Source organism: Dromiciops gliroides, chromosome 3 (genome assembly GCF_019393635.1).
Source record: "Dromiciops gliroides isolate mDroGli1 chromosome 3, mDroGli1.pri, whole genome shotgun sequence".
NCBI classification, from domain to species: domain Eukaryota; kingdom Metazoa; phylum Chordata; class Mammalia; order Microbiotheria; family Microbiotheriidae; genus Dromiciops; species Dromiciops gliroides.
Genome location: NC_057863.1, coordinates 475,551,599 through 475,579,344, shown reverse-complemented (window position 1 = coordinate 475,579,344; position 27,746 = coordinate 475,551,599). Strand labels below are relative to the sequence as shown.

Below are 27,746 nucleotides of genomic sequence, written 5' to 3'. Positions count from 1 at the left end.
TGACCCTGGGCAAGTCACTTAACCCCAATTGCCTCACTTTAAAAAAAAAAAGAGTTACTGTAGATTTAAAAAAATCTTTATCATTCATAGCTCACCTGAAAATTAGCCTCTCTGAACTCAAGCTTATTGTCAGATAACAGACTCAAAGCCATTCCAGTGGCCAGAGCATGTCTTCTGCTGGCATTGCCTTCACAAAACCAGAGTAATCTCTACAGCCTATTGAGGTAGCCTGAGACTTCAATGGAAGAACTTGGGCATGATATGGGACAAAATGATAAAAATGCTTTATGCTGATAGACAGCTAGAGCATTTATTAAATGTGTCTGGCATTGTGCTAAGTCCTAGGGATCCAAATGCAAACAGAGAAGACAGTCCTTAACTTCAGTAAGCTCAAATGCCAACAAGGGAGGAGGACACAGAAAGGGGACCTAGAAAGCCCAAAGGGAGGGTACCCGAGTGAGGAAAAGCTGCTGGTGAGAAGTTAAAACCCATATAGCAGGAAAAGAAGCCAGGAGTGAAGTGAGTGCACCTCATAAAATGGCAGTCCAAGCCAGGAATTCACCAGTCAGACTAGAATGTCCCAGGACCAAGGTGTCTCCAGGGTGAGAAAGCTGCTGGTGAGGAGATGGAGAAGTCCTGAGACTTGGAAGTAAAGTCAGTAGTGAAGTGAGAATGTTTTCCTTTGAAATAGAATGAGCTAGTGTGACATATTCATCATTTCTTATTTAAAAATCTGATTTTTCTATCATGATTCAGTTGGAAATTGGAAGAGTAGGAAATATCTTTGAGAATATTGACAAACCATCACCAAGAGAGCCTCTTTAGGGCCAGAGGTTCTGAATACTCATGCTCATGGAATAATAGTGATGATAATAATGATAATAATATCTAATATTCATATAGTACCAGAAGGGACAAGTCAGTTATCATCAGAAGCAAAAGACTCTTTACCAGTAGTCTTTCTAGTTTAGCTACCATTTTCCCCATTGAGAAAAATGACGTATTAATTCATCTAAGTAGACATATACACATATATAAATATTTGTGTACATGCACATACTATTTATATGTACATGTGACTGTGTACATAGTTCAAGGATCCATGATACCATTGATGTGGGAATAACCCCTGTATAACTTGTTAGATGGTCTTTGAGAGCTGCCATGATTGAAAAAATATCACCCTGCAGCCACCCTAGTATGAAGCCTCTCCAAACGTCGCCTACATGGATCCCAAGACAAAAGGTATGCAGACCAATCACTGGCACCATGTGTGTCCAGTTTGGTAGGACCTGCCAGAATTTGAATCCCACTGGCATAACTTTCCAGAACCCAGGGTTGCCTCCATTTCACAATGAGGTGTCAGGGGAAGACTTTGTACAAATGTATGCTTATGCCAAGTATTATAAAATTAAATTCCTTTATCATAATAAGACAGTGTGGAATAGAGCATTGTCTCCAAACAAGGCCATTCTACCCAGCCTACGAGAAGAGCTGGGGTTCTTTGCATCATTACCTGGTTTTAGTTTTGGTTTTAGTCCTGAACCTTCTAATTATTCTTACATGCATTTTGTAGCTGAGTTACATGCCCTGGACGAATCTTCTTATCCATTCTTTCTACTGCTGACCTTTCTTTACTTTCATTTGTACCGTTTGTGCGTGGGAAATTTCCTCCCATTCTACCCATACACCAGAATCATCTTTTTCCTTTAGACGAAATGGAACCATGTAGAGGCCAAAGGACTCAGGATTCCTTAGGAACAGAACTCTGAATCAGTGCCAGGAGAACTGAATTTGGAGGATCAGTGAAATCAACAGAACAATGGCCTGAGTGTGAAGCGATGCTTTTCAAATAATCATCGTGTATTGCCTCTTCTTTCACTCCTACTTCTTCCTTTACCTTCTACTCCTCTGGCTACTTAGTCTAATCCCAGTGGAGACTGAATGGCTATAATGTAATTGAAATTCAATTTTTGATGTTTTTTTTTAAATACACCAGAAGTTTGTTCTCTTGTAAAAGGGTTTTCTGCAAGAATTCTGCCTTTTCAATAAATTTTAGGCATGAAATTAGAACAATAATTGTGATAACCACTAGAGGTACAAGCCCACTACTTTTCTTAGTCAGTTAACCAATAAACATTAAGTGCCTTCTGTGTGCCAGACACAAGGAATACAAAAAGAGGCAAAAGATGGCTCCTGCCCTCAAGAAACTTATAATCTACTCTAATTTTTCAGTCAAAGGCTTCTAGATGCCCCAGGGTCTTGGTGACTGGTAGAACCTTGTAAAAACTCTCTTCCCTGAAATACTGGTGTACCCAATGTGAAATTGATCCAAGCCCTCAAGAATAGGGTGCCTAGATGGTGCAATGGATAGAGTACTGGGCCTGGAATCAGGAAGACTCCTCTTCCTGAGTTCAAATCCAGCCTCAGACACTTGCTAGCTGTGTGACCTGGGCAAATCATTTAACCCTGTTTGCCCCAGTTTCCTCATCTATAAAAGGATCTGGAGAAGTGGCAAACCACTGCAGTATCTTTACTAAGAAAATCCCAAATGGGGTCACAAAGGATTGAACACAACTGAAAAACTACTAAATATCAAGAATAAGCCACTTGAGAAAATATTTTATGCCTACCATTCTCTCTAAATGTAACTATTTAATGATGTAGTTCCTAACACTATATGCTTATATTTAGACACACACATATATGAATATGGATATGTATGTTTGTGTATATAAATATAAAGTTGCCATTTGGTCTACTTCTTTCTTAAAATTCCTCCTCAACCCAGACTGAAACTGATTTCTTCATCCTAGAAAAAGAGTAAAAACAGTGTTGCCACTTGGACTCTTGATTTCTGTTTTCCTTTACTGTGTTTGACTGAGACACAGGAAATCTGAACTTCCCAAGCTCTCCAGAAGAGTTCTGCATCCATTTAATTCAACTAAATTCAATCAGCATTTATTAAGTACCTATTATTTGCCAGGCACTGTTCATTAGTCTCCACTTTTCCTTCTCTAGAGTAGACTGTCACCAAGGTAAAATCTTTTTTGTTAAGTAAACAAAATCTGACACCTGCTCCAACCTACTGTTGAGTCTAAAAACAGAAGCGAAGTGGATTGTCACTTATACCACAGCACATCTCTTCCCTAGCTCTCCAAATAGGATTTGATAGAGTTATTGGGGGGAAAGCAGCTTATGTCACAGTTCCTTCCTGATATTTACAAAGTCAGCAGAAGCTGTGAGCCCATGGAAATTGCCAGATGTGGAGCTCTTTCACTGAACTGTTTTTGTGCTCTACCAAATGATGTCTGGGCTCGGCACATGTTGTTTACAGTTTGGGTATTTATCAGCATAAATATAATTAAAGAACTTCTTCACAAGGTAATAGAAAGTTTGCCCCTGTTCTAATTTCATAAGTAATGGTCTCATTTGAAGTATTCCATGGCCTGATTTGGAATACTACAGTTTGAAATTAAACAGATGTCCCAGATGTTTTGTTTTCCAGGTTCAGAAAGTAGTAACTCAAATAAACAAAACAAAACAAAACAAGATAACAGGAAAGAATGTATAAAGCACAAAGCTGCTGGAAAAAAATCCTGGTTGATGTCAGAGGAGAAGCTGCTACTTAATATCTGAAGAAGAATGAATAAAAACCAAAGTCGCTGTAGTCGTTTCAGGAGCTTTAGTCGGCAAAGAACATACTGTTTTGACATTGTTCACCTGATGTCAGGTCTCCTCAGAGAGGTCTTAGATGGAGGGAAGGGGACAGGAAATTGTTCTTCCTTCACGCCTTTGGAGGAACGGAGCTGAGTGACAGCTCCATCCCAGTGTTCTTCACCCCTCTTAAGGGGAGGGAAACAGAAGGTTGTGCCACCGATGGTGAAGGATGGCCAGGACTGCACAGCCAATCACAGTAGTGCAAGGTTTAAAAAAAAAAAAAACACCATTGTTTGGATTGGCCAGGTGTGCTCTCTGCATAGTCCCAGATTTGCCTGGTCATTGTTCTGGGTGTATGCGGAGAAGAAAACAAAGCCTCTCTGTGTCTGTTCCCCATTATATAAGATAGAAACCAGAGTGCCCATCCCTCTACCTTGTAGGTTTATTGTAATAGTAAACCTGATATTAGCTATGAAATCCCTCTAAGCACTGAGGAGGGAAGGTACTTTATGAATTCAAAGTGTTATTATTATTTGTTAACCCCAGGAAAGAGACTGTGGAGGAAAAGCCTCCCTTTGTAATTAGACCTTTATGGTACAGTTATTTCCTGATAAGCCTCAGGACAAGTGAAGCAACAGGCAAGAGGACATGGTCCGAGACTTGACATACCGTGATTTTTTTTTTCTTCTTCTCTTAAACCTACACTGTAGGTTTCAATATGGCCTTTGCATATTTACCAGGGTCTCATAGTAAACTAGAAAGACTGGGGACGTTCAGAAACAAGCATAAAGAAAACTCCCACAGCTGGGATCATGTGGCTATGAACAAGGGCAACCAACCAATTGATCAACAATCTGGGTGGCATAGTGGAGAGAATTTTGACCTGGAAGCCCTAAATTCAAATCCTGCATGAGACACTAGTTGGGTGACCCTAGACAAGTCATTTAACTTCTGTCTGCCTTAGTTTCCTCATCAGTATAATGAGGATAATAATAGTAACAATCTCCCAAGATTGTTGTAAGGTTCAAATAACCAAGATATGGTAAAACCTTAAAGCATTATATAAATGCTAGCTAGCCCTATATTTGTGTTATTCAAGTCATTTCAGTCACGTCCAATTCTTAGTAACCCCATCTGGGGTTTTCTTGGCAAAGATACCAGAGTGGTTTGTCATTTTCTTCTCCTGCTCATTCTATAGATGAGGAAACTGAAGTAAACGAGATTAAGTGACTTGCCCAGGGTCACACTGTTAATAAGTGTCTGAAGTAAAATTTGAACTCAGGTCTTCCTGACTCCAGGCCCAGCTCTCTATCTACTACACCTTGTAGCTGCCCAGAACTATGTAAATGTTAGCTATTATTATTATTATTAATTAAATACTTCCAATATGTCAGACATACTTCCTATGTGCTAGGTACTCACTCAATGCTGGAGATACAAGGGCAAAGATGAAATGGTCCCTGACCTCAAAGAGCTTACATTCTATTGGGAGACACAAAATGTATATGAATAAGCATGTATAAAATATTTTTTTAAAAATAAATACAAGGAAAATTAGAAAGAGTTTTTATAACAGCCTCCTTGATGAAAAATATATGTATATTTTCAGATTGAATCAGGGGTGCTATATAAAAGAGGTATCCCCAAGGGTGATGAAATAATAATCTTTATTATTAATTATGCAACATTTTTAAATGAAGATTTATTTTTGCATTTGAAGGTTCAGTAATGTCATCAGAGCCCACACTCGGCTAGAATCAAGATACAGCAATAGCTCCGGAGGCTCCTACGATGAGGACAAGAGTAAGTAGTAACTGGCAGATCTGTTCAAGTGACAATGTGAAATGCTGGGCAATAAAAGGGGGACAAATAGACTAAGCATCATAGTGCTCTAAAGATTCTTGGTCCAATTAATTACCAGAGCATAGTTGAGGGGCAGCTTGGTCTAATGAATAGATTTAGATTCCATTTTAACTCCTCTGGCCATAGAGTCAGGAAGAACCAACTGGCTGTGGGACCCTGGGTAAGTCACTTATCCTCAATAAGTCTTTGCTTCCTCATCAATAAAAGAGGAATAATAATAATAACAACAACAAGGAATATCTATACTGTAAGGTTGTTGTGAGGATAGGTCAGATGAGATTATACGTATAAAACACTTTGAAAATTTTGAAGCAGTCTATAGAAATGTCAGTTATTACTATTTTTTAAAATTATGCCACTGCAGATGTGGCACAGCCAGGAATTCACTCCTGCCATCAGCACGGGGTTCACCGCCTGAAGGCTATGGGGAAACAAGAAGTCCAATTAAAATTCAGAATCCTGCCCAGATCCCTGCTTTTATATTTCTACATAATGAATATAAAGTGCTTTATCATTATAATGTGCTGGTTATTATGAGCTCTTAATCAGTATGACCTATTCATAGCATTCTTCCTTGCTGCTAGGGGAAAAAAAGAATTATTGACATAAGGTTGAGTTTGGAAGGGGCTGGAGAAAAATTGACATGGGGAGGAGGGAGGGGGGAGGGGGGAGGCAGGGAAGAAACTTTGCAGTTTATTAGATGTTTAAAAAATACCCATTTGCTGCTCTCCACATTCAGAAAAAAGAATTGTGGAATCCGAATGCAGATTGAACCATACTATTTCTACTTTTTTTTTGCTTTTTTGAGATTCTCCCCTTTTGTTCTGATTCTTTTTTTCAAGGCATGACTAATGCAGAAATATGTTTAATGTGATTGTACATATATAACCTCTATCAGATTGCTTTCTGTCTTGGGGAGGGGAAGAAAATTTTGTAACTCAAAATCTTATAAAAACAAATGTTATGGGGCATCTAGGTGGCGCAATGGATAGAGCACTGGCCCTGGAGTCAGGAGGACCTGAGTTCAAATGCAGCCTCAGACACTTAACACGTACTAGCTGTGTGACCCTGGGCAAGTCAACCCCAATTGCCTCACCAAAAAAAAAAAAACAAACCCAAATGTTGAAAACTATCTTTACATGTAACTTTACATGTAACTGGAAAAAAATTAAATTACTATTAAGATTAGGAAAAAATACCCATTTGCCTCAACTCATCTAAATCTGTATCAGTGCTGGTTCTCTCTATATCAGGCACTCCATTGACAGTTAAAATCTAGTTGAGCTCAGAGATAAATTTGCAATGTTATTTTTCTTGTAATTTAAGCAGATGAACAAACAAGAGTCAAAGCATCTTGTCTCATTAAGCCCCAGGCTTCTGCTTCAGGCGCCAGGGCACAAAGTAGCACTTGTCTTTGCATGATAGAAATTCTGGATCAAAATAATAGACCTAATAGCATATCGAAGTGCCAAGGAGATTAGTAAAGGGAATCTAGGGATCAGCTATTTCTGCTTTAACATAAATCATGAATATAATGTTGGCCTCCGGTAAGTTAAATTCAGTTAGTGTAACAAAACAGTTTTACTATGGAAAATAGGAAAAGCTGTTAGGAACTAAATAAAGATGATAACCAAGTATTTGTGTTGTCATTGCTCTCTGAGTGAATGTTCATTAATTCTCTAACATCCAGGAGAGTAAGAGAGAGGAATGATTGAAAACCCATAGATGCTGAAATCCTTGCTTTCGGTTGTCTTCCTTACAGTCCTTTTGGGAGCAGCTAGGTGGTGCCGTTGGATAGAGCACAGAGTTTGGAATCAGGAGGACTCATCTTCATAAGTTCAAATCCAGTCTCAGACACTAGCTATGTAACCTTGGGCAAATCATTTCAATCTTTGCCTCAATTTCCTCATCTGTAAAATGAACTGGAGAAGGAAATGGCAAATCACTCCAGTATGTTTGCCAAGAAAACCTCAAAAGGAGTTATGAGGAGTTTGAAATGACTCAACAACGACACTCTTTTTTACAAGAGCTACCAACAAATTAATAGTAAAATGAACTGATATGTGACCCTAGGGCAGGGATTCAGGCAACCCAGACAATCAGTTTCTGAAAAATGGAGAGTTGTTGGTTAAAGAAAAGTCTAGCTTATGTGGCAGTACACTTGAAGTCACATTTTGAGGTAGGAAAAATTGGATAAAAAGATGGCGTCTCATGTTTCAGACAGCCATCTCCACATCATGATGGGCTTAGCATAATAGAATATAGATCAAAGGGATGCGACATTTCCTGGACAATTTTATGACATGAATATGTCAGTACTTTGGACAAAAGAACCAATGAGTATATGATTTCATTTAAATCTTTGGGTCACTGATGATGTATATTTATGTACTTTGGGCCCCAGGACATAGACTCAAGCAGGGAGATGTAATAAATAAAATACTCAAAACTTAAACTGCCTATTTAGAGTCCTTTTATGTAAAAACCTCACACACTTAGCAGTTACTAGATGAATGACTCAGAGTGTAATTATAATAAAAAGCAGGCTAATAATTATGCCGTCATATTAACCTAACTCCACTGGCTCCAGGGGAAAAGAGCCACAAAAGTACTTGTAGGAACAGAAGTCATTATAAATTCAAACAATGCATAAATTGTCATTTCATACTATACAAGTTCTTATTTTTTCTTATAAATGTGAATTCTATTGTATTCTTAAGGAGACTGTTAGATTTGGGGTTTTTATTGGTAAAAAAAATCTTCATAATTTAATTGTAAAAAGAAAATACTAGTGGGATGCTTAAATTTGACCTTGGAATACTACAAGTTTATTTTACACAGTCATTATAGGCCACAAAAATCCTTGAGTAGTAAATATTCATTTAACCAGAATATTAGCTTTGAGATCTGTGTTTTAACTTAATACAAAGAAACAATCAAGCTCTCCAAGCTGGTGTCTATGAGAGACACCATAAGCTCCAAGGTCAAGGCCACTTTATTGATCATTGTCCTAGTAATGAGAACTCACATTTCTATGGCACTTTAAGGCCTACAAAGTACATATCTAGAAACAACCCTATAAGGTAGATAGTACAAGTAATGTTATCTCCATTTTATAGATGAGGGAACTTTCGTTCAGATTTTGAGGTCACGTAATTAGTGCCGGGTTAGCCTCACTCTAAGTTCTGTGCTCTTCTCACTACACAATCCCACCATAGATGAGAAACTTACAAGGTTTATTGGTTTGGTGCCTCCCCCACACTTTAAGGGGATGTTATAGGGTTAGGGATGAAGCATAATTCAGTCCACTCAGCTCTGTCCTCAGCTTGCTAAAAAGACATGTCTGTCACAGGGACTCATTATTGCTTCATTTTTTTCCAGGTGGAATCCACAGGGGTAGTGAAGACCTAGTGGCATTTTACCAATAGGGTCCATTTTGCCCTGATGAAAGGATTCTCAACCTAGAGTCTGTGAATTTTTTTTTTTTTTTTTGCGGGGCAGTGGGGGTTAAGTGACTTGCCCAGGGTCACACAGCTAGTAAGTGTCAAGTGTCTGAAGCCGAATTTGAACTCAGATACTCCTGAATCCAGGGCCGGTGCTTTATCCACTGTGCCACCTAGCCGCCCCCAAGTCTGTGAATTTTTGATAAATGTTTTGCAGTATAATTAGTTTATTTTGTCATCTTGTGTATCTTATTTTACACTCCTGAAAACATTAATCTGAGAAAACATGCATGCATGGGCTTTACCAAACTACCTAAGGGATACATAACACAGAAAAGGTTAAGGATCCCTGCTCTTGAAGAAGCAAGAGCACCTGGATCCAATTCCAAATCAATGAAGTAACTATGACATATTTTATCTAGAAAGAAATCAGGAATTTGGGGGGTCGTGTAGACAATGAATGGACCTGGATCCACAATCTGTTAATATGTCTACATAAATTACAGAGATGCAACTAGTTCATAACTGTTTATGACCCCAGTTTAACAGCCCCTGCTCTAAGGAAGAGCAGACCCTTATTATTAGCTGAATGCTACCAGGTCTTCTATACCCCTGTGTACTACTTGAAATAAAATGAAGCAATAATGGGTCACTGTGACAGGTCTCTTTAGCAAGCCAGGGGACAGAGCTGAGTGAGCTGAATTAGGCTTCATCCCTAACCCTGTGCCCTATCCTTAAACTATTTCATCTGAAGTCAGTTAGTCCATAAACATATGTATGCCAGGTACTGCACTCTTAGTGCTGGAGACACAAAGAAAGGCAAAAGATAGCCCCTGACCTCAAGGAGTTTATGGTATGATGGAAAAGACAACATGCAGACAACTATGTACAAACCAAATATATACAAAATAAATAGGAAATAATCAATAAAGGGAAGGCACTAGAGTTGAAAGGAATCAGGATAGCCTTCCTGTAGAAGGTGGGATTTTAGCAGGGACTTGAAGGAAGCCATTCATCTGGACCTGGTTGTACAAAAGGCTTCTCATTTCCTTTCGGGTCTTATAGACCTTGGTTGCAATATGTTGTACATTTGCATTGCTTAGAAGAAAATTACAGAAACAAAGAGCAGTCACTTTTTAAACATCAGATATTTTTCTCTTTCCAACCCCCACTGCATGTTATGCCATGGAATATAGTTTTCAGTCCTCCAACTTGGCTGTTATCATTCGAGCAGGAACCTTTCAGTCACTTTTTCTGTGGGAAAAGATTTTTTTTAATCTCAGAGGAGCAATGAAAGTGAGGAATCACTTATACAGAGCATCCAAAATATACTTCTAGCAAAGACATAGAGAAACATTAGTAAGAAACAACATGCTACAGCTCTGGACCTAGTGTCAGGAAGACCTGGATTCATATCCTGCTGAACAAACCATTTAAACTCTTTGCTCTTCTGTTTTCTATTCTACTAAATGAGAAGGGTCTCTGTGAACAGGAAGTTTGGGTTTGAGTCCCAATTCCAGTGTTTGCTAACCATCTGATCCTGGGCAAGTCAGCTTCGGTTTCCTTATCTATAAAATGGGTGTGATAATAAATTGGTTCCCCTCATTGCCCCACCAAAAAAAAAAAGAAAAAGAAAAAGAAAAAGAAAGAATCCCCGATCTTTAAAAGCAAAATGCATTTACATTGATAATAAATGGGTCCCTGTTAAGAGGACCAAATGAAGTAGTCTCCATGAAAGCTTTTTTGAAAAGAATAGAACACTATACCTTAGGGTATTTTTTGATCACATGCATTGCATTTGAGCAGTTTCCCTAGGGGATAAAGTATCTTATTGGACTGACCTCAACAGCTGTCCTGTTGATTCTTTGCTGAGTGAATTTTGAACTGAAACACCAGTGCTAATTTGTTGCCTTTACTTCCCAAATTAATTTAGAGTTGAATGCTATTAACCTCATCCCTCATTGCACTAGTTAATTACACACAGTAAGCACCTCCTTTCATAACATCTGCCTGATTCAGTAAATTTGAGTTTGGCATTTTTTATCCCAACATCCCCTAGAACAACTAAACTAAGCAACAAAAACATCATACCCACCATTAGTAGAGTTTCCTAGCACAAACAGCTGTGTTGTCTAAACTTTAGTTTTGAAAGGAGATCCTTTTAACTGCATACTTTATGATTAGGGAGGAGCACTATTAAAAATGAAGAAAAATAATAATAATTTAGCTACAGCCTTTAAAATGTGAACAACTTGCTTCTGAGACTCCCCAGGGCATATTTTCAGCCTGGAAAAGGAAAGATAAATTATGCAACTTTATTCATATTGTACGGACATGAGAATTCAGTTGTCTCTCCAAGGTCACTAATGACCTCCTAATTGCCAAATCCGTGACCTTTTCTTATTATTCATCTTCCTTAACCTCTCTGCAGCATTTGGCACTATTAACTATCCTCTCCTCCTAGATCAGAAATTCTTAACTTTTTTTGTGCTCATAGACCCCTTCTTAGAATGAATGTTTTTAAATGTGTAAAGTAAAATATATCGTAATACAAAGGAAACAAATTATTTTGAAATATGGTTATCAAAATATTTTTTAAATTCACAAACCTCAGGTTAAGAACCCTTGTCCTAAACACTCCCTCCTCTCTTGGCTTCCAAAATACTGTCTGCTTTTTTTTAAGCCATTTTAACTGCTGACCTCTGAATTTGAGGGTCACTCAAAGCTGTTTTCAGCCTTTTTCCTCTTCCTTCTATATATTCTCTTCCTCAGAGATCTCATCCACTGTCTTGACTGCAGTACAAATGGTTCCCAGGTGGATATATCTCGTCTTAGTCTCTTCCCTGAGCTCCATGCATTCTCACATGTTCATTATTATATGTTGGACAGGATAGCCCACTAGCACCTCAAACAGAACATGTAAAAAGAGGCCAAGAGAATGTTCAAAACCACAGTGACCCATCATCTTCCTTTATTAAAATTGTCCTTTCCAGGGGCAGCTAGGTGGCACAGTGGATAGAGCACTGGCCCTGGATTCAGGAGGACCTGAGTTCAAATCCAGCCTCAGACACTTGACACTTACTAGCTGTGTGACCCTGGGCAAGCCACTTAACCCTCATTGCCCCGCCCCCCCAAAAATTGTCCTTTCCTAAACTTTCCTATTTCTGTTAAGGAGAGGGCCTAGCATCTTCTTGGTCACCCTGGCTCAAGACCACAGTCATTTTTTACTCCTTCCTCTCTCTAACCTTCCATCCTATCCAACCAGTTGCCAAGTCCTATTGATCCCACCTCAATAATATCTCTTGTATTTCTCTCCTTCCCAATTATACCACCTTTGAACTATGGTAATAGCTTCCTAAGCTCCATATATTTGTCCAGGCTATCCTTCAGGGAAGCTCAGTGGTGCAGTGGATAGAGCACTGGACTTGGAATCAAGAAGATATATTCATGAGTTCAAATCTGGCCTCAGACACTTACTAGCTCTGTGACCCTGGGCAAGTCACTTAATCTTGTTTGCCTCGATTTCTCATCTGTAAAAGAGAAGGAAATGGCAAACCACTCCAGTATCTTCACCAAGAAAACCCCAAGTGGGATCACAGAGAGTTGGACGTGACTGGAAAATGACTTACAACAAATCCCTCAGTGCCTGGAATGTGCTCTATCCTCACGTCTACCTGTTAAAATACTCCTATTCTTTAAAGGTCCAGCTCAGGTGCCACCTCCTCCATGAAGCCTTCCTTCCCTATGATCATCCATCCCCTTCCATTAAAAACTATTTCTCCCTCTTCAGATTTTTCTATGTGTTGTAGAAAATAAATGATTGATTGTCAGCATCTCTCCTTTGCCCCATCATTCTACCTTCTCTGTCATTTGTGTGTGCACACACACACACACACGCACACACACACACACACACACACACACACACACACGCCCTGGGAGGCGGGGAACAGATTCCCTCTCCCTTATTATATTGTAAGCTCTTTGAGGGTAAAACCCATGTAATTTTTATTTTTGTATCCCCAGTACCTATTAAATGAATGTACACATCATAGAATCTAAGATCTCAAGCTGGAAGGAGCTGTCTCATTTAATTCATTTTACAGATGGGGAAATTGAGACACAGAAGGGTTAAGTGACTAAATAATTATTAATAAGTTTTGGATGAATCAACCACACTGAATAGTTGGAGGTCATTTTAACTATTGTGAAATTTGTGGGTTTTAGTTTAAATAGCAAGTAATAAAGAGGAGTGTGGTATAATGGATAGAGTGCTGAACTTGGAGTCAGGAAGACCTAGTTTCAAATCATAACTGGGACATAAATTAGCTATATAACCATGGACAAGTTACATAATCTCTTTGAACCTCAGGGAACTCTATAAGCCCATCAGGGATATATAGGTTATGAAAGTGTTAATGGAGGGAGTTCCCATACTGAGGAAATCACAGGTCCTTGATGTATTTCTTGCCTATTAAGTAGTGAAAAGGGGCATCTTCCCTCATTGAAATGAAGTGTAATTCTTTCTCTCGTCTTTTAGATGATCCGATTTCTCCATACACTGGATGGTTATTAAATATAACAGAGACCAAACAACCACAACCATTGCCAATGCCCTGCACTGGAGGATGCTGGGCGCCCCTGGTTGACTACCTCCCAGAAACCATCACCCCTCGGGGACCACTTCATAGGTGAGCTGACTGTTCAGTTAAGAGCAATGGAACCTTAGTTTGTATAGGATAATGGAATATTATGTGGAATATTAGTATAATGAAATCTTAGTCTTTTCTCCCAGAGGGCCTTGATGAGCTTACTTTGGGTCCCAAAATGGAGTGAGCTTTAAAAACAATCACAACTCTTAATCCCCCATGTATTTGCTGGATTTACACCCAAAATATATTCTTATTCTAGACATAAATCACAAAACTTTTCTGGCCCATTCTGGGTTTTCCCTAAAGATTCTTCCTGCCACATAGCTTTCATTACTTGGGGCTTCTAAGATTGAAGCAAAATAAAGATGAGAAACTTGCATTCCCACAGCTAGGTGGCACCATAGATGGTATGAACTTGAAGTTCAAATGCAGCCTTGGGCACTTATTAGCTGTATTTCCCTGGACAAGTCACTTAGTCTCTCTGTGCCTCGGTTTCCTTATCTGCAAAACGAGAACAATAATAGCACCTACCTCTCAGGTTTGTTGTAAAGATAAAAATAAGATAATATTTGCAAACCTTAAAGTACTATATAAATTTTTATCATTATTAATTATTACTATTATTAATTATGGTCATTATATACCCCATCACACCACACTCCCATCACCTAGTAAATACTCTATATATAATAGCTTCAATAACTGCTTATCTTTCCAGACTTACTTCACATTCCCCCCCCATACACCCTATGTGCCTAACAAGTTGGCGTTAGTTTTTGTCCCTCATTCACAGTATCCCACCTCCATGCTTTTGCACAGGAGGCCCTCTAAACCTTGAACGCACTTCTTCCTCGTTTCTGTGTCTTGTAATACCTAACCTCCTTCCAAACCCAGCTCATATGCCTCTTCCTGCACATGCCTTTTCTAATCCACACCCTCTCCCCCAGGTATTAGGCCTTCCCTTTCCATAAATATATATATATATATATATATATATATATATATATATATATGTGTGTGTGTGTGTGTGTGTGTGTGTGTGTTTCCATAAATATATATGTGTATGTGTATGTATGTATATTTATATATATATATATTTCTATTTCATTTTATTTCTATATCCAAATATTGTAAGCTTCTTAAAGGCAGAAACTGCTGCTTTTGTCTTTGTATCCCCAAAACCAAGCACAGAGCTTGGCACATAATAAATGGTCATGGAATTGAATGAATCAGTAAGGAGCCATTTCTTGGAGTAGGGGCCTCATATACTTTATTTCCCAACTTAGAGCATTTTCCCTGGCTGTTCTCCATCCCTGAAATGCTCTCCTTGCTCACCTCCATCTCCCGACTTCCCTGGTATCCGTCAAGTCCCAACTAAAAAGCCACCTTCTACAAGATTCTAGGGCCTTTCTTCTGATTATTTCCCATTTTTGTTTGTTGTTGTTGTTGTTGTTGTTAGCGGGGTGATCCAGTGGATAAAGCACTGGCCCTGGAGTCAAAAGGACCTGAGTCCAAATCTCACCTCAGACACTTACTAAGCTGTGTGACCCTGAGCAAGTCACTTAGCCCCATTTCCCTCAGACATCTGGGGCCATCTCCAGTCATCCTAGTGTATATATTGCCACTGGACCTAGATGGGTCTGGAGGAGAGAGTGAGGTTGGTGACCTTGCACAGCCCTCCCTCACTTAAATCCAATTCAGTACAAGTCATGACATCACCCGGACATCATGGTCCTCTTTGAGAACAAAGGACAAACAACAACAGTGATTTCCCATTTATCCTGTAGACATCTTGTTCATACATAGTCGGTTGCCTGTTGTCTCCTTCATTAGATCATGAGCCCCTAGAGGCAAGGAGTCTGTCTTTCGCTTGTCTCTGTATTCCCAGCACTTAGCACAGGGCCTGGCACATGGTAGGTGTTTGATAAATGTTTACTGACCATTTGATATGCTAATTCAGAGGGCACTGGGAAGCTTTCATTTCATTAAGGTTTAGTGATAAATTATTTTATTTACCCTCTCCATCTCTAATTCCCCATTTTTTTTCATTAGGTGCAATATTGCTGTTATTTTTATGACTGAGATGGTTGTGGATCACAGTGTGAGAGAAGATTGGGCCCTTCATCTACCCTTACTGCTTCATGCTGTCTTCTTAGGTAAGGCTACATCCAAGAAGAATCATGATCCTTCTGTACACCATATGACCACAAGCTCATTAAAAAAAAAGGAATCTTGTTAGTATTCGTTTCAATCTTCACCACTCCCAGTCTTCAAGATTATAACATTGCTTTCCATCATTCATCGGGTTTTCATGTTAGCTTCAGGACTCACAATTAAACAATAATCCAAATACCTGGGAAGCTTGTGATAATATCAGGAGGCAGCTAGGTGGCTTGGTGCATAGAGTACTGGCTGGACATGGAGGCAGGAAAACCTGTTTCAAATCTGGCCTCTGACACTTACTAGCTGCGTGGACCTGAGCAAGTCACTTAATCTCTGTTTGCCTTAGTTTCTTCATCTATAAAATGATTATAATAATAGTACCTGCCTCCTGGGGGGGGTGTGAGGATAAAATAAAAAGACATCCAGAAAATGCTTTGCAAGCCTTAAAGCACTATATAAATGCTAGCTATTATAATGTCCTTTTGCTCTAGAATGAAATTCAGGATAAAGTAGGTCCATGAAAGTAATAATGATAATCTCCAACAGCAGGAATCATCAACAGTAGGTGATTGGTTAAAGTCATCAGACAGGATCATTGCACTGGATAGGGAAAACATAGAGGCAGCAGGAGTGAAGAAACAAGGATGGATCCTCAGAGAAGATGCATAGCTGTGGGGTGGGGAGGGAGAAAAACCAGGAAAAGAAGCAAAGATGGCTGAAGAATGAGCAATACGGTCTGGAAAATGCAGTGTCATGGAGATGGGGGGGGGGGGGAAGGGAGGCTGAGCAATGTCAGATACTCTTGGGGATCCAAGAAGAAAGGCCCCGATACTTTACTCCAAGATTTTGACGTAAGGAACAAGGCAGGTTGTTTGCTTGAACCTCACTCTTTACATTGTTAACTCACATGACAGATGAAAAAACTATAAACTTTCTACTCTGTGTGTTCCTTTAGGTGTGGATGCCATAATTAACACTGGAATTCTTGTTATTTCCATAATCTCCAAACTAGCCAAAAGTGTGTTTTTACAAAGAGATTTCCCTTTTCCCCTCAGGTTTGGACCATTACCGGCCTGAAGTCTTTGAACACAGTAAAAAGCTGCTTCTCCATCTGCTGATCGCTCTTTCTTGCAATAGTAATTTTCATTCTATTGCATCAGTACTTCTTCAGACCAGAGAGATGAGTGAAGCCAAGACACTCACGGTCCAGCCAGCTTATCTCCCTGAATACCTCTATACAGGTAACAAAAACAGAAACTGTTGGCATAAAGTTGCTCTCTAAAATGCTGAGACTTCTGAAGATTTCAGAATAAATAAATAATTTCTGTAATGCTGTTATTTCATCATCAGTGTGATGAACATAAGAAATCCATAAAACTTTGCTGGATGCTAATTTCACCATGTGAATACGTGGCCAGTGTTTCATTTTGCAGATGAAGATATTGAGGCCCACAGAAGCCATAAGATCATCAGTTTAAAGCTAGAAAAGATTTTGGAGATTACTGAGTCTAATGCCTTCATTTTACATATGAGGAAACGATCACAAAGAGGTTAAGTGATGTGCCCCAGATCATACAGCTAGGAAGAGACTAAGGCAGTATCTGAACCCAAGTTTTCTTAATGACAAGTCTAGGACCACCACACTGTACCTTAAGGATCATCTCATGTAGCTAGCTCCACACCCACCATAAGAAAATTCATCAGAGGACATAGCATGTACTCTATTTGCCAGTGTTTTCAACTTTCTATTGTTTTGTTTTATTTTTAAGCACAGAGATTTAAAAAAATTTTTTGTTGTTCCAAATTCTCTCTTTCTCTCTTGTTTCTCCCCCACCTAATGAGAAGTTAAGAAATAAAAATCTATTACAGATATATATAGTCATAAAAAACAAATTTCTACATTAGCTATGTTTCCCCCTGAAAAAAAAGAGAGAAAAAGGGGGGGGGAAGAAGGAAGGAAGGTAGGAAGGAAGAAAGAAAGAAAGAAAATAATTCAGTCTATATTCTGAGACCATTGGCTCTCCATCTGGAGGTAGACTGCATGTTTCAACATGAGTCCTTTGGAACAGGTCATTGTGTTGATCAGAATTCCTAAACCTTTCAAAGTTGCTTGTCTTTACAATACTTCTTTCACTATATAGATTGTTCTCCTGGTTCTGATCACTTTGCTTTGTATCAGTTCATGCAGATTTTCCCAGGTTTTTATGCAACCAGCACCTTCGTTCTTTCTTTCTTTCTTTTTTTGGTGGGGCCATGAGGGTTAAGTGACTTGCCAGGGTCACACAGCTATTGTGTGTCAAGTGTCTGAGGTCATATTTGAACTCAGGTCCTCCTGACTCCAGGGCCAGTGCTTTATCTACTGTGCCATCTAGCTGTCCCCTACCCTTTGTTGTTTCTTAAAGCATGATAGTATTCCATCATATTCATGTACCAGAACTTGTTCAGCTATTCTCCAATGAATGTCAACAACCCACTTAAAACGGGTGCCAGGAACTGAACACTATATTCTGTATCTGGTCCAGGATACAATAAGATTGTTCCCTACTTTTTTTTCTTTGAACCATGCATTTATTCCTGAAGTTTAATACTGCATCAGCATTCTAGGCAACTACTCCACACTGATGACTCCTTTTTAGCTTTCAGTCAGCTAAAGCCCATACATCTTTCCATTCAGACTCTGTAAAGCAAAGCCTCCCTCATTCTGCCTTTGGGCTGTTGATTTTTAGAACACTTACATATATATCTATTAAATTTTCTTTTCTCAAGTTTGACAGTTCCTCCCAGCATCCTGAGATAGTTTTATAGCATTACTCTTTCATTCAGTATTTTCAGTAGCCACACTACTTTTGGACTTCTCTGGAACTCTCCATTATGCCCCTGTCCTGGGTACCTTCTTCCCCAGCCCCACGTATGCTTTCCATGTTGTCTTCCACCATTAGATTGTAAGCTCCTTGATGACAAGAACTGTCTATGTTTTTATTTGTACTTGTTTCCTCAGCACTTAGCATAGTGCCAGGCACAGAGTAGGCACTTAATAAATGTTTATTGATTAACTGAACTCAATTGTAAGATTTGACATTTTTCCCTATACAATTTCATATTATTAAGACTCAGCACAATCTTCTATAGTCTATCAAGATCTTGTTGAATCCTGACTCTATCTTCCAGTGTGTTAGCTATCCCACTCAGCTTTGTTTCATACCCCCAAATGGTAAGCATGTCATTTATGCTTTTATCCATTATACTGATGATTTTGTAAAAAGAGACAATACAGGGAAAGCACAGATTGCTGGGGCATCCCCTGGAGTCCTTCCAAGTTGACATCAAGCCATTAATTACCATACTTTGGATCCAGCTAGTCAACCAATTATGAACTTACCTAATTGTACTATCATCTATCCTATGTCTCTTCATCTTCCCTACAGCTTCCCTATAGCTAGCTTTCATGTTACCCATACTTTGGGCATCAGGGTATAGACACCTAAGGCCAGGGCTCCTTTCTTGAACATTATCTCCTCTGAATTTCTGAGTGTCTCTACTGCTATTCTCCTTCCTACTTTATAGCCATTCTTTATGATATGGTAGATAGTCTTCCTCTTACCCTTTTCAGTTTAATTAGATTTACACGATTAAAGGCAAACTTATTCTCACCAGCCTTGTTAGGTATATCCAATTCCTAACCAAAAGCTGCCATTCCTATTTCTTAAACCATCCTTCAGAAATCCAAATCCCATTTTTAATACCACCATGTTAACCAGTTGTTCACTTCCCAGGTCTTCTTTTGTCCTCTGCTTTACCTTTAATGAGAAGCATCCTATGCCAGTAAAGTCTTCAATTTCTCTTCAAGACTTTATGATGCTCTCTAGTTTTCTTCTGGTATCATTTTTGCCTACATGAATCACCAGAAAGTGAGGATTATTGTTCTCAGCAACAGTATCCTTGATATCATTTTAGTCAAACTTTTTTCAACTTAGTAATATTTCCAGTTTGGAAAATCCTTTTAAAAATTCTTGAACCAATCTATTTAATAATCCATTCTTGAATTTTACTAGGGAATGATGTCAGATTCAACAGTCTTTTGTTCCCAGAATCCATTTTTCTCCTTTTGAGAATGAGAACAGTATGTGCCAATGCCAAGTTCTTTTATATGTGTCCCATTCCCCACAATTCCTATTCTTATTAAATTATATGTTGTTGCTCTTTCAAAAATACCTATTGACGTCTTCAGATTTTAACAATTTGATAAATGTACTTGAAAAAATTGACTGCCCACTCTACCTGGAAAAAGGCCTTACCTATATTTTGCCAAAAATCCAGTATTTCCAGCATACCAGAGTCATTACTTAGTAAGTTTTCTCTTCTCAAATAACCACCATTCGCTGAAAGGGTTAATTCTCACCTTACTGAGTGAGCAATATGCTTCCTAAGGGTAGCTTATTATCCTTTAGAGTACTTTGAAAAGTAGTGCTGACTTGTTGAAGTCAAATGTTTCTCTTACATATAGCTCTTAGGAAATGTGGACAGTAGGCAGCACCTGGATCTTTAAAAATCATTTTATGCCATTAAGTTGTCACTCAAATGAATGTCCAAAACAATTGATACATGAATTTTACTTGAGACTGCTGCCTGAAAATTACAATGATTTTTTTAAAAATTCAGTTGGTTGGTACAATTTAAAAACCAAGCTTTGTATTTTATACTTTTCTATATTGTATTATGGTATATTTCCATTCCACTTCAGCAGGGAGTTCTGCAACCTGGCAGAAAAGCCAGGACAGGATACTAGGGATCAGTTTTTAGGCCAAATAAAAAAACATTTGCAAAATTTTAGGGAGGAAGATTATGAAACATTATAAGCAGTATTGCCTCATAAAACAGAGAAGCAATAAAGGGGAAAATGAATTGACAGAAAACTTAGGGTGAGACCCAAGGAAAGCTATATCATCCCAAGAGCATTTGAAGATAAAACCAGAGGACAATAAATTGAAGAAAAATGGGAAAGATCTGTAAGCATTTCTCCATAAATGACAGTGCACCTTGAGACTCTGGTATCAATCTCAGATGTGTTGCATGAAATAATGACACTAAAAACAAAAAAAAAACAGGAAACCTAGCTGGACATTCTACAGAAGAGTTCCAGGCTGAAGATGACAAAATTGTACTAATTCCCAAGAGAAGAGAAAAGAGAAGATACTGAATGATGTGGGGGGCAGGAGAGGTGGTAGACAAAGATGGCTCAACCATCAAAAAGTCAATTAGAAGAAAATTAGTAACCACGAATCCATATATGTACTTTCTCATCTTCCTAAAATCTTTAAGAAAATGATATACACATGTACCAAGAACATTTTTGCTGAAAAAACAAGGGAACAGGCTAGCTTTTGTTGAAAGAAACAACTCAGTCTCCAGAATGATATACCCTGTCACCTTTATAGATCAAATGTATGGTAGAATTGTTTGCAGTTACATTAAAAAAAAAAAAAAGGATTTGGTACAGTGAGAGAACTGGATTTGAAATAAGAGAACTTGGTTTTGATTCTCATCTCTGATACACCGACATGGCCCTGGACAAGTGACTTAATCTCTCAGCTTCAGTGTTCTCATTTTAAAATGAGGGGGTTAGACTAGTTGACCTCTAAGTCTCTAAGTCCTATGTCGCTGTGCTATGTAGATTACAAAGGTGGTGGAACCTCATAGGCACTTGTTAAAGACACTGAGCAAACATTCCGTGTTTGTTTGTTTTCTATTCATTTATTTGGTTCTGCTCAGTTATATACTAGGACCTTATGTAAAGTTTATCCTTTATGCTTGGCAAAGTTTTTCTTTTCTTTTTTTTTCCCTTTTTTTTGGGTGGGTGGGGGGGCGGAGGGTTAAGTGACTTGCCTAGGGTCACACATCTAGTGTCAAGTGTCTGAGGCCGGATTTGAACTCAGGTCCTCCTGAATCCAGGGCCAGTGCTTTATCCACTGTACCACCTAACTGCCCCCCAAGTTTTTCTTTTCTTTGCATTCCCCTGTGCTGATCCCATCCTCAAGGGGTTAAAGAGACCCTGCATTCTGAACCTAAATTGCCCAAGGCATTTTAAGATACATTTTCTTTAAAATGCCCCAGGGACTTACTAGCTGTGTGACCCTGGGCAAGTCACTTCACCCTCATTGCCCCACAAAAAATAAAATAAAATAAAATAAAATAAAATAAAATGCCCCAGGGAGTTCATCTCCACAAGGGCCGTGCTTTTAGTCTCTTCAGTCACAAAACGAGTCCTTCTCCCCTCAAAACAACTTGTAACCTACAGAAGTAGATGGTGTATCATGTGATAAGGTAATGGCACTGGTTTCCATAAGTGAAACACAAAAACTAGTCTCTTTCCTTTGGAGTTAAACCTCCCCATCACTTCTTTTCTCTCAGTTTGACTCATGGTGATATTCTTGCAACTTAAAGGGAGCAAGCGGTCTTGTGTGTTGGTCTCCTGGTCTCATTAAGAAAGCCAACAAGCACACTGGGCCAGCGCATTCTAACCTTCTCTTCTTCTCCCACCAGGTGGCTTTGACTTCCTCAGAGAGTACCAGTCCTCCCCCGTGCCAGATTCTGGCTTAAGTTCCAGCTCTACCTCCTCCAGTATCAGTCTGGGGGGCAGCAGTGGGAATCTGCCACAGATCACCCAGGAGATAGAAGACATTGACACAGCCACTGAAAGTGACGAGAAGGCGAACAAGCTCATTGAGTTCCTGACTACCAGGTAATGAGGGGTCTGCCATCTTAGAGCCATCATTTGGAAAAGTACCAAAGCTCAAAGCACACACAAATGGAAAAGGGAACACTGTGTTCCAACAAATTCTAGTGTCCAAGAATCTGTTAAAATCGCCATGAATGGAAAGGGCGCTTTTTTTTTTTTTTGAACCATGATGTGGAAAATGGTTGGCAGGAATCTATGATGCCCTGTAACAATCTTGACTTTAACCAGGATTAAGCCTAGAAGAGATTAGGTGCTCTCGGATTTAATACCTTTATATCTAAAACTCTGCATTGTATCCCACCAAGGAGTAATTACTGAGAAAACCCATTAAATTGTAAGCTCCTGGAATTCTCTTTTACTTTTATTAATATCCCCAGTGCTTAGTACAGTGCCTGTCCTATAGTAGGCACTTAGTAAATGTTGATTGACTGATTGATTGAAAAACTTCCCTGTATTCATTCATTAGAATACAGAAACAAATTGGGAGGGTAGTACAAGGAAGATGAAACAAACTGATATTTAATAAGTTAAATAAAAAGTTGTGGGTTATCCTATTTTTCAGGTCTCATAATGCTTACACTCAATGATTTATCTGGTAAATCTAGAGTGTTGCTGACTTCTTATCTCTAGTGGGCAGCTGCTCACTATCTGCTCCCTTAAAGTCTTATATGAGTAAATCTTATCTCTAGTACTTTGTTTATTAATCCACTAGAGAAAATTCCTTTTTCTATTATTAAATATCCAGAGCCTTCTCTGTACCCCACAAATACCTCTTCATGCTTTTGTCAGTCACTGAGTTCATTGGCAACCATTTATTAAATGCATACTATGATTCACACTGTGCTAAGTGGTGGAGATAAAGAAAAAAGGAAAAGCAGCCTCCCCCTAAGGGGCTCACATTTTAATGGAAGGAACTCTATGTCAATAGCTGGATATATACAAGTTAGATAAAGAGTGGGTGGAAGATAATCCCCAAAGGGAAGACAGTAGCTGGAAGAGGGTTGTGAAAGGACCTACAGAAGATGGGATTTAAGCTATGTCTTGAAGGAAACCAGGCAAACTAAGAAGAGGAGACCAGAAGGCAGAGCATTCCAGGGGTGTGGGACAGCCAGTGCAGAGATGTAGTGAAGGAAGGTGGAGGGATATATAGAGGAACAGCAAGTAGTACTTTGTAACTGGATCACAAAGTATAAGAAGACTAGAAAGGTAGGAAGAGGCCAGGTTGTGAATAGCTTTAAATGCCCATCAGAAGACCTTGTATTTGACCCTGGAGGTAACAGGGAGCCACTAGAGTTTATTAAATAAGGATAAGAGTGACAGTCAAGGGGCAGCTAGATGGCACAGTGGATAGAGCACCAGCCCTGGATTCAGGAGTACCTGAGTTCAAATCCAGCCTCAGACACTTGACACTAGTGCTGTATGACCCTGGGCAAGTCACTTAACCCCAATTGCCTTACTAAAAAAAAAAAAGAGTGACAGTCAGACCTACATTTTTTGTTTGGAGAAAAGCTTGTGAAAGAAATTAGTAGGTCCTTTCTTAATATTGGGTGGCACTGGCTCAAATTACTTTGTATTTCATCTTTCTTTTTCTGCTCATGTCATTCCTCACAATGGAATGTAAGCTTCTTGTGGGCAGGGCCTGTTTGGTCTTGTCTTTGTGTCTCCTTTATCAAGCACCGTGCCTGGCATAGAGTAGGCACTTAATCAATATATACTGAAAGATGAAAGGACCATGAGCCTACACACACATAAACAGGATTGCTTAATCATATGACAACTTAGTTTATCCATATTAAGGGACTGGGTCTTTTTCTTGGGAAGGAAACATCCCTCATTCTTGCCCCTGTAAAAAGAGTCTCTCTGTGAGAGTTTGATGATGACAAAATCACTAGAAAAATAGCCAAACAATTTCTGCATATAGTTTATCCTGTGAATAATAGGGTTATAGGAACATAGCCTCCTTTGCATTAAAAGATTGCCATTTTGTATCTAGAACAATGAAGATACCTGAGTAAGGATACCCCAGTGCTAGTCCAAACTAGGCCTTAGTCTTTGTGTCACATGTATACAAGGCCAATAACAAGAAAGCCAGGCTTTTCTTGGAGAAAGAAAATAAGAAAAATGTTTTCTCCCATAACTTCCTCTCCATGATGGTCCAGGAGTTGGGTGTGTCCCTTCCAGCCTCAGATCTTTCGGTCTATGAATTTGTAATTAGTAAAATGCACTTCCCACCCTATTCTGACTGTGGGCTATGAGTCTACTCTTTACATCCCTATAGAGAGGTGTATGTAAGGATCAGCTCTCAGCCCAGCAATAATTGGCTGCTCTTTGGAATGTGGCGACAACAATGAATCCAGGGGAGGTCAGTCCCATAAGATAGCCCCAAGTTTCTGGTTGCAAATGTTTCTTGGTGATTGGAATTTTCAAACTGAAGTCCACCCATATTTTTTACTAAAAATAGAAGAGAAACTATGGAGTCCTTAATTTCCAGGTTGTACTATATAGGAAACTTCAGAAACCATCACTGAACATATTATTAGAGGGAAACAACTCACATTAAAATGGATTTTTTTTTTTTTGGTGAGGCAATTGGGGTTAAGTGACTTGTAAAATGGATTTTTAAACATTTAGCAAAGCTAAATATATCACGCTGTTTTTTTCTAATGCAAAGTCATAATTTATTTGCCTTATATTTTATGTCTTTTAAGGGCTTTTGGTCCACTTTGGTGTCATGAAGATATCACACCCAAGAATCAGAATTCCAAGAGTGCCGAGCAGCTCACTAATTTCCTACGTCATGTTGTATCTGTGTTTAAGGATTCCAAGTCAGGTACCTTATCTTATTACTTGGAAATGTACCTTCAGCTTTTCCACAGTGGAACCCATTGTTCTTCTTTGACCTGACATGGTATTCTAGACTTGACACTCTTAAAACAGAGCACATTACAGGTGGTTTTCACATTTGCCAAATTTCTGTCTAGAGTTTATTTTTTGGAAAACTCAGAATTACAGTTCTATCCTACATAAGGTTATAAAAACTTTCAGAAACTGTCTCCTTTATATAATTTAATACTGCTTGATGTCATCTATATTTGCATTACCCTACTTAAAGTATTTTTTTTACTATCGTTTGATCTCCTTGTTTCCATTGCCACTCAATTCAGCCACCCACTGATGTGGCCACTCCTTAGACTTTATCATCACACGTGACTATACCACCTCCAAAGTAATGAACTTTGGAATTCTACTTCTTGACACACTTTTCTATTTTTTTTATATTCCCACTCTCACTAAACATTCTCTTCTTCCTCATCATGACCGTTGACCCCTGAATTTTCCTTCTAGTTCTCCAAGTCCATTCATTCCATTCTGGCTTCAGTTGACTCAACCTGAAGATCATGTTTATGACTTTGTATCCCTGATACCTAGCAGAGTGCCTGACACATAGTAGGCACTTAATAAGTCCTTATTGATTAATTGACTAATTGAAAGGAATTCCTACCTTTAAAACCAAATTCAAATGCCACTTTCTCCAAGAAGGCATTGCTGATCTCCCCTGCCAATTAGGGCCTTCCCCTTCAGATTTCACAAAGCACTTTGTTTTGCAGATTTGTAGTGCATGTGACCTATAATACTCTATATTTATCAATCTGTGTTTATGTCTTATCTCTCCTACACTATGGGCTCTATGAGAGCAGGGATTCATCTAATCTTTATGTCTGCCCTCCCCCCAGTTCAGTGCTCTATACAAGCAGGGGCGTGATAAAGGTTTGTTAACTGGCAAACTGAATCAATGATCTAAGAATATGTTGATTATTTTGTTGAGCCAGTTTTATTTTAACCTGCTGAATTTCTTTTAGGTCCAACAGGGTCCTTTGTTAACTAGGTGGCCCAGCCAAAATGTTAAAAACTTAAAATTGCTCCTGGTATGAGCCACACTTCTGCCCATTATCATAACATGCTAATTACTTGTCAGAGGAATTCCTTAGAAAAGAAATGGTGATAAACTGGGGTGGAGGAAGTATTCTTGGAATAGGGTTTCCCATGTCTTGTTTTCAGATTCCACCTTAAATTACTTCTGAAAACCCTGTAGCACAGTGATGTTCATTTGGCATCTAACCAAAGGGTCAGCTTTATGTTTGTATAGAAGTTGCATCTCTCCTCCATGGAGAGGCAGAAAAGGTTACACTTGGCACTTGATTAAATGGAGACATTGTCCTCTGCTTAACAGTCATCTGAGAATTGAACATAGCCTAAAAGAAAGGAATATATTATTTGCATATGAACTGCTAATTAACTCAACCCTGGTCTGAGGGGCTGTAACAAAAAAGAAAATAAGGCAATGGCTCCCAGCTGTTAGTGAGACCATAGCCTTGATTAGGACATGCCCAGCTGCCCCAGCATATTCCCTACTGTCCTGCCTTCCTTACTAAGTGCTGCTTTTGCCTGATCATCCTATACCTCTTTTCCTCCCATCCTTCCTGAAATCTCCTCGGGAAACCTTTCTCCAGTAAATTAGAAGCATGGCGCCCATTCAACATACATACACACACACACACACACACACACACACACACACACACACACACACACACTCTCTGTGTAAACAGAATTTATACATGCTATACTTTTTTGCCCATATTATAAGTTCTTTTCCTTGTGTATATATTCGAATCCTAGAATCATTTAACATTTTCAGTCTCTGTTTTTATAAATCGTTTTAGATTGCAAGTTTCCTAAAGGACAAAGATAGTGTCCATTAAATTATGTGGACATAGCTCACCAATTTGCACCATTTGCAATTAGGGAATTTTAATATGCCTTTGAAATTAGGTCTGTATAACACCAAGACATTGTTATCATTTGACCAATCATGTAGTGGATAGAGTGCTGGGTCTAGAGTCAGGAAGACTCATCCTCCTGAGTTCAAATCCAGCCTCAGATACTTACTAGCTCTGTGACCCTGGGCAAATCACTTAACCCTTTCTGCCTTAATTTGCTCATCTGTAAAATGAACTGGAAAAGGAAATGGCAAACTGTTCCAGTGTCTTTGCCAAGAAAACCCCAAATGGGGTCACGAAGAGTCAGACATGACTGAAAAACTATTCAACAACAGATCTTGGTTTTCATTTATCCTGCTTTGAATGCAGGGATTTCTTTACACATGTTTGGTTCAAGATGAGGTATTGAATCATAAAGTACTTGAGAATAAATATATTAGTCTCCTTT

At 38.9% G+C, this 27,746-nt stretch overlaps 1 protein-coding gene across 9 annotated transcripts in view; it reads left to right on the top strand.

Annotated features, from left to right (window-relative positions):
* The window catches only part of FRY (FRY microtubule binding protein), a 570,040-nt gene that overhangs the window by 471,681 nt on the left and 70,613 nt on the right, over positions 1–27,746 (top strand). For all 9 annotated transcript variants that reach the window (XM_043997434.1, XM_043997432.1, XM_043997428.1 and 6 more), the window contains 6 exons: positions 5,381–5,463; positions 13,507–13,657; positions 15,671–15,774; positions 16,837–17,022; positions 22,322–22,520; positions 25,226–25,347. In XM_043997434.1, coding sequence (XP_043853369.1) covers positions 5,381–5,463; positions 13,507–13,657; positions 15,671–15,774; positions 16,837–17,022; positions 22,322–22,520; positions 25,226–25,347 — 845 coding nt within the window. The remainder of the gene's footprint in view (positions 1–5,380; positions 5,464–13,506; positions 13,658–15,670; positions 15,775–16,836; positions 17,023–22,321; positions 22,521–25,225; positions 25,348–27,746) is intronic.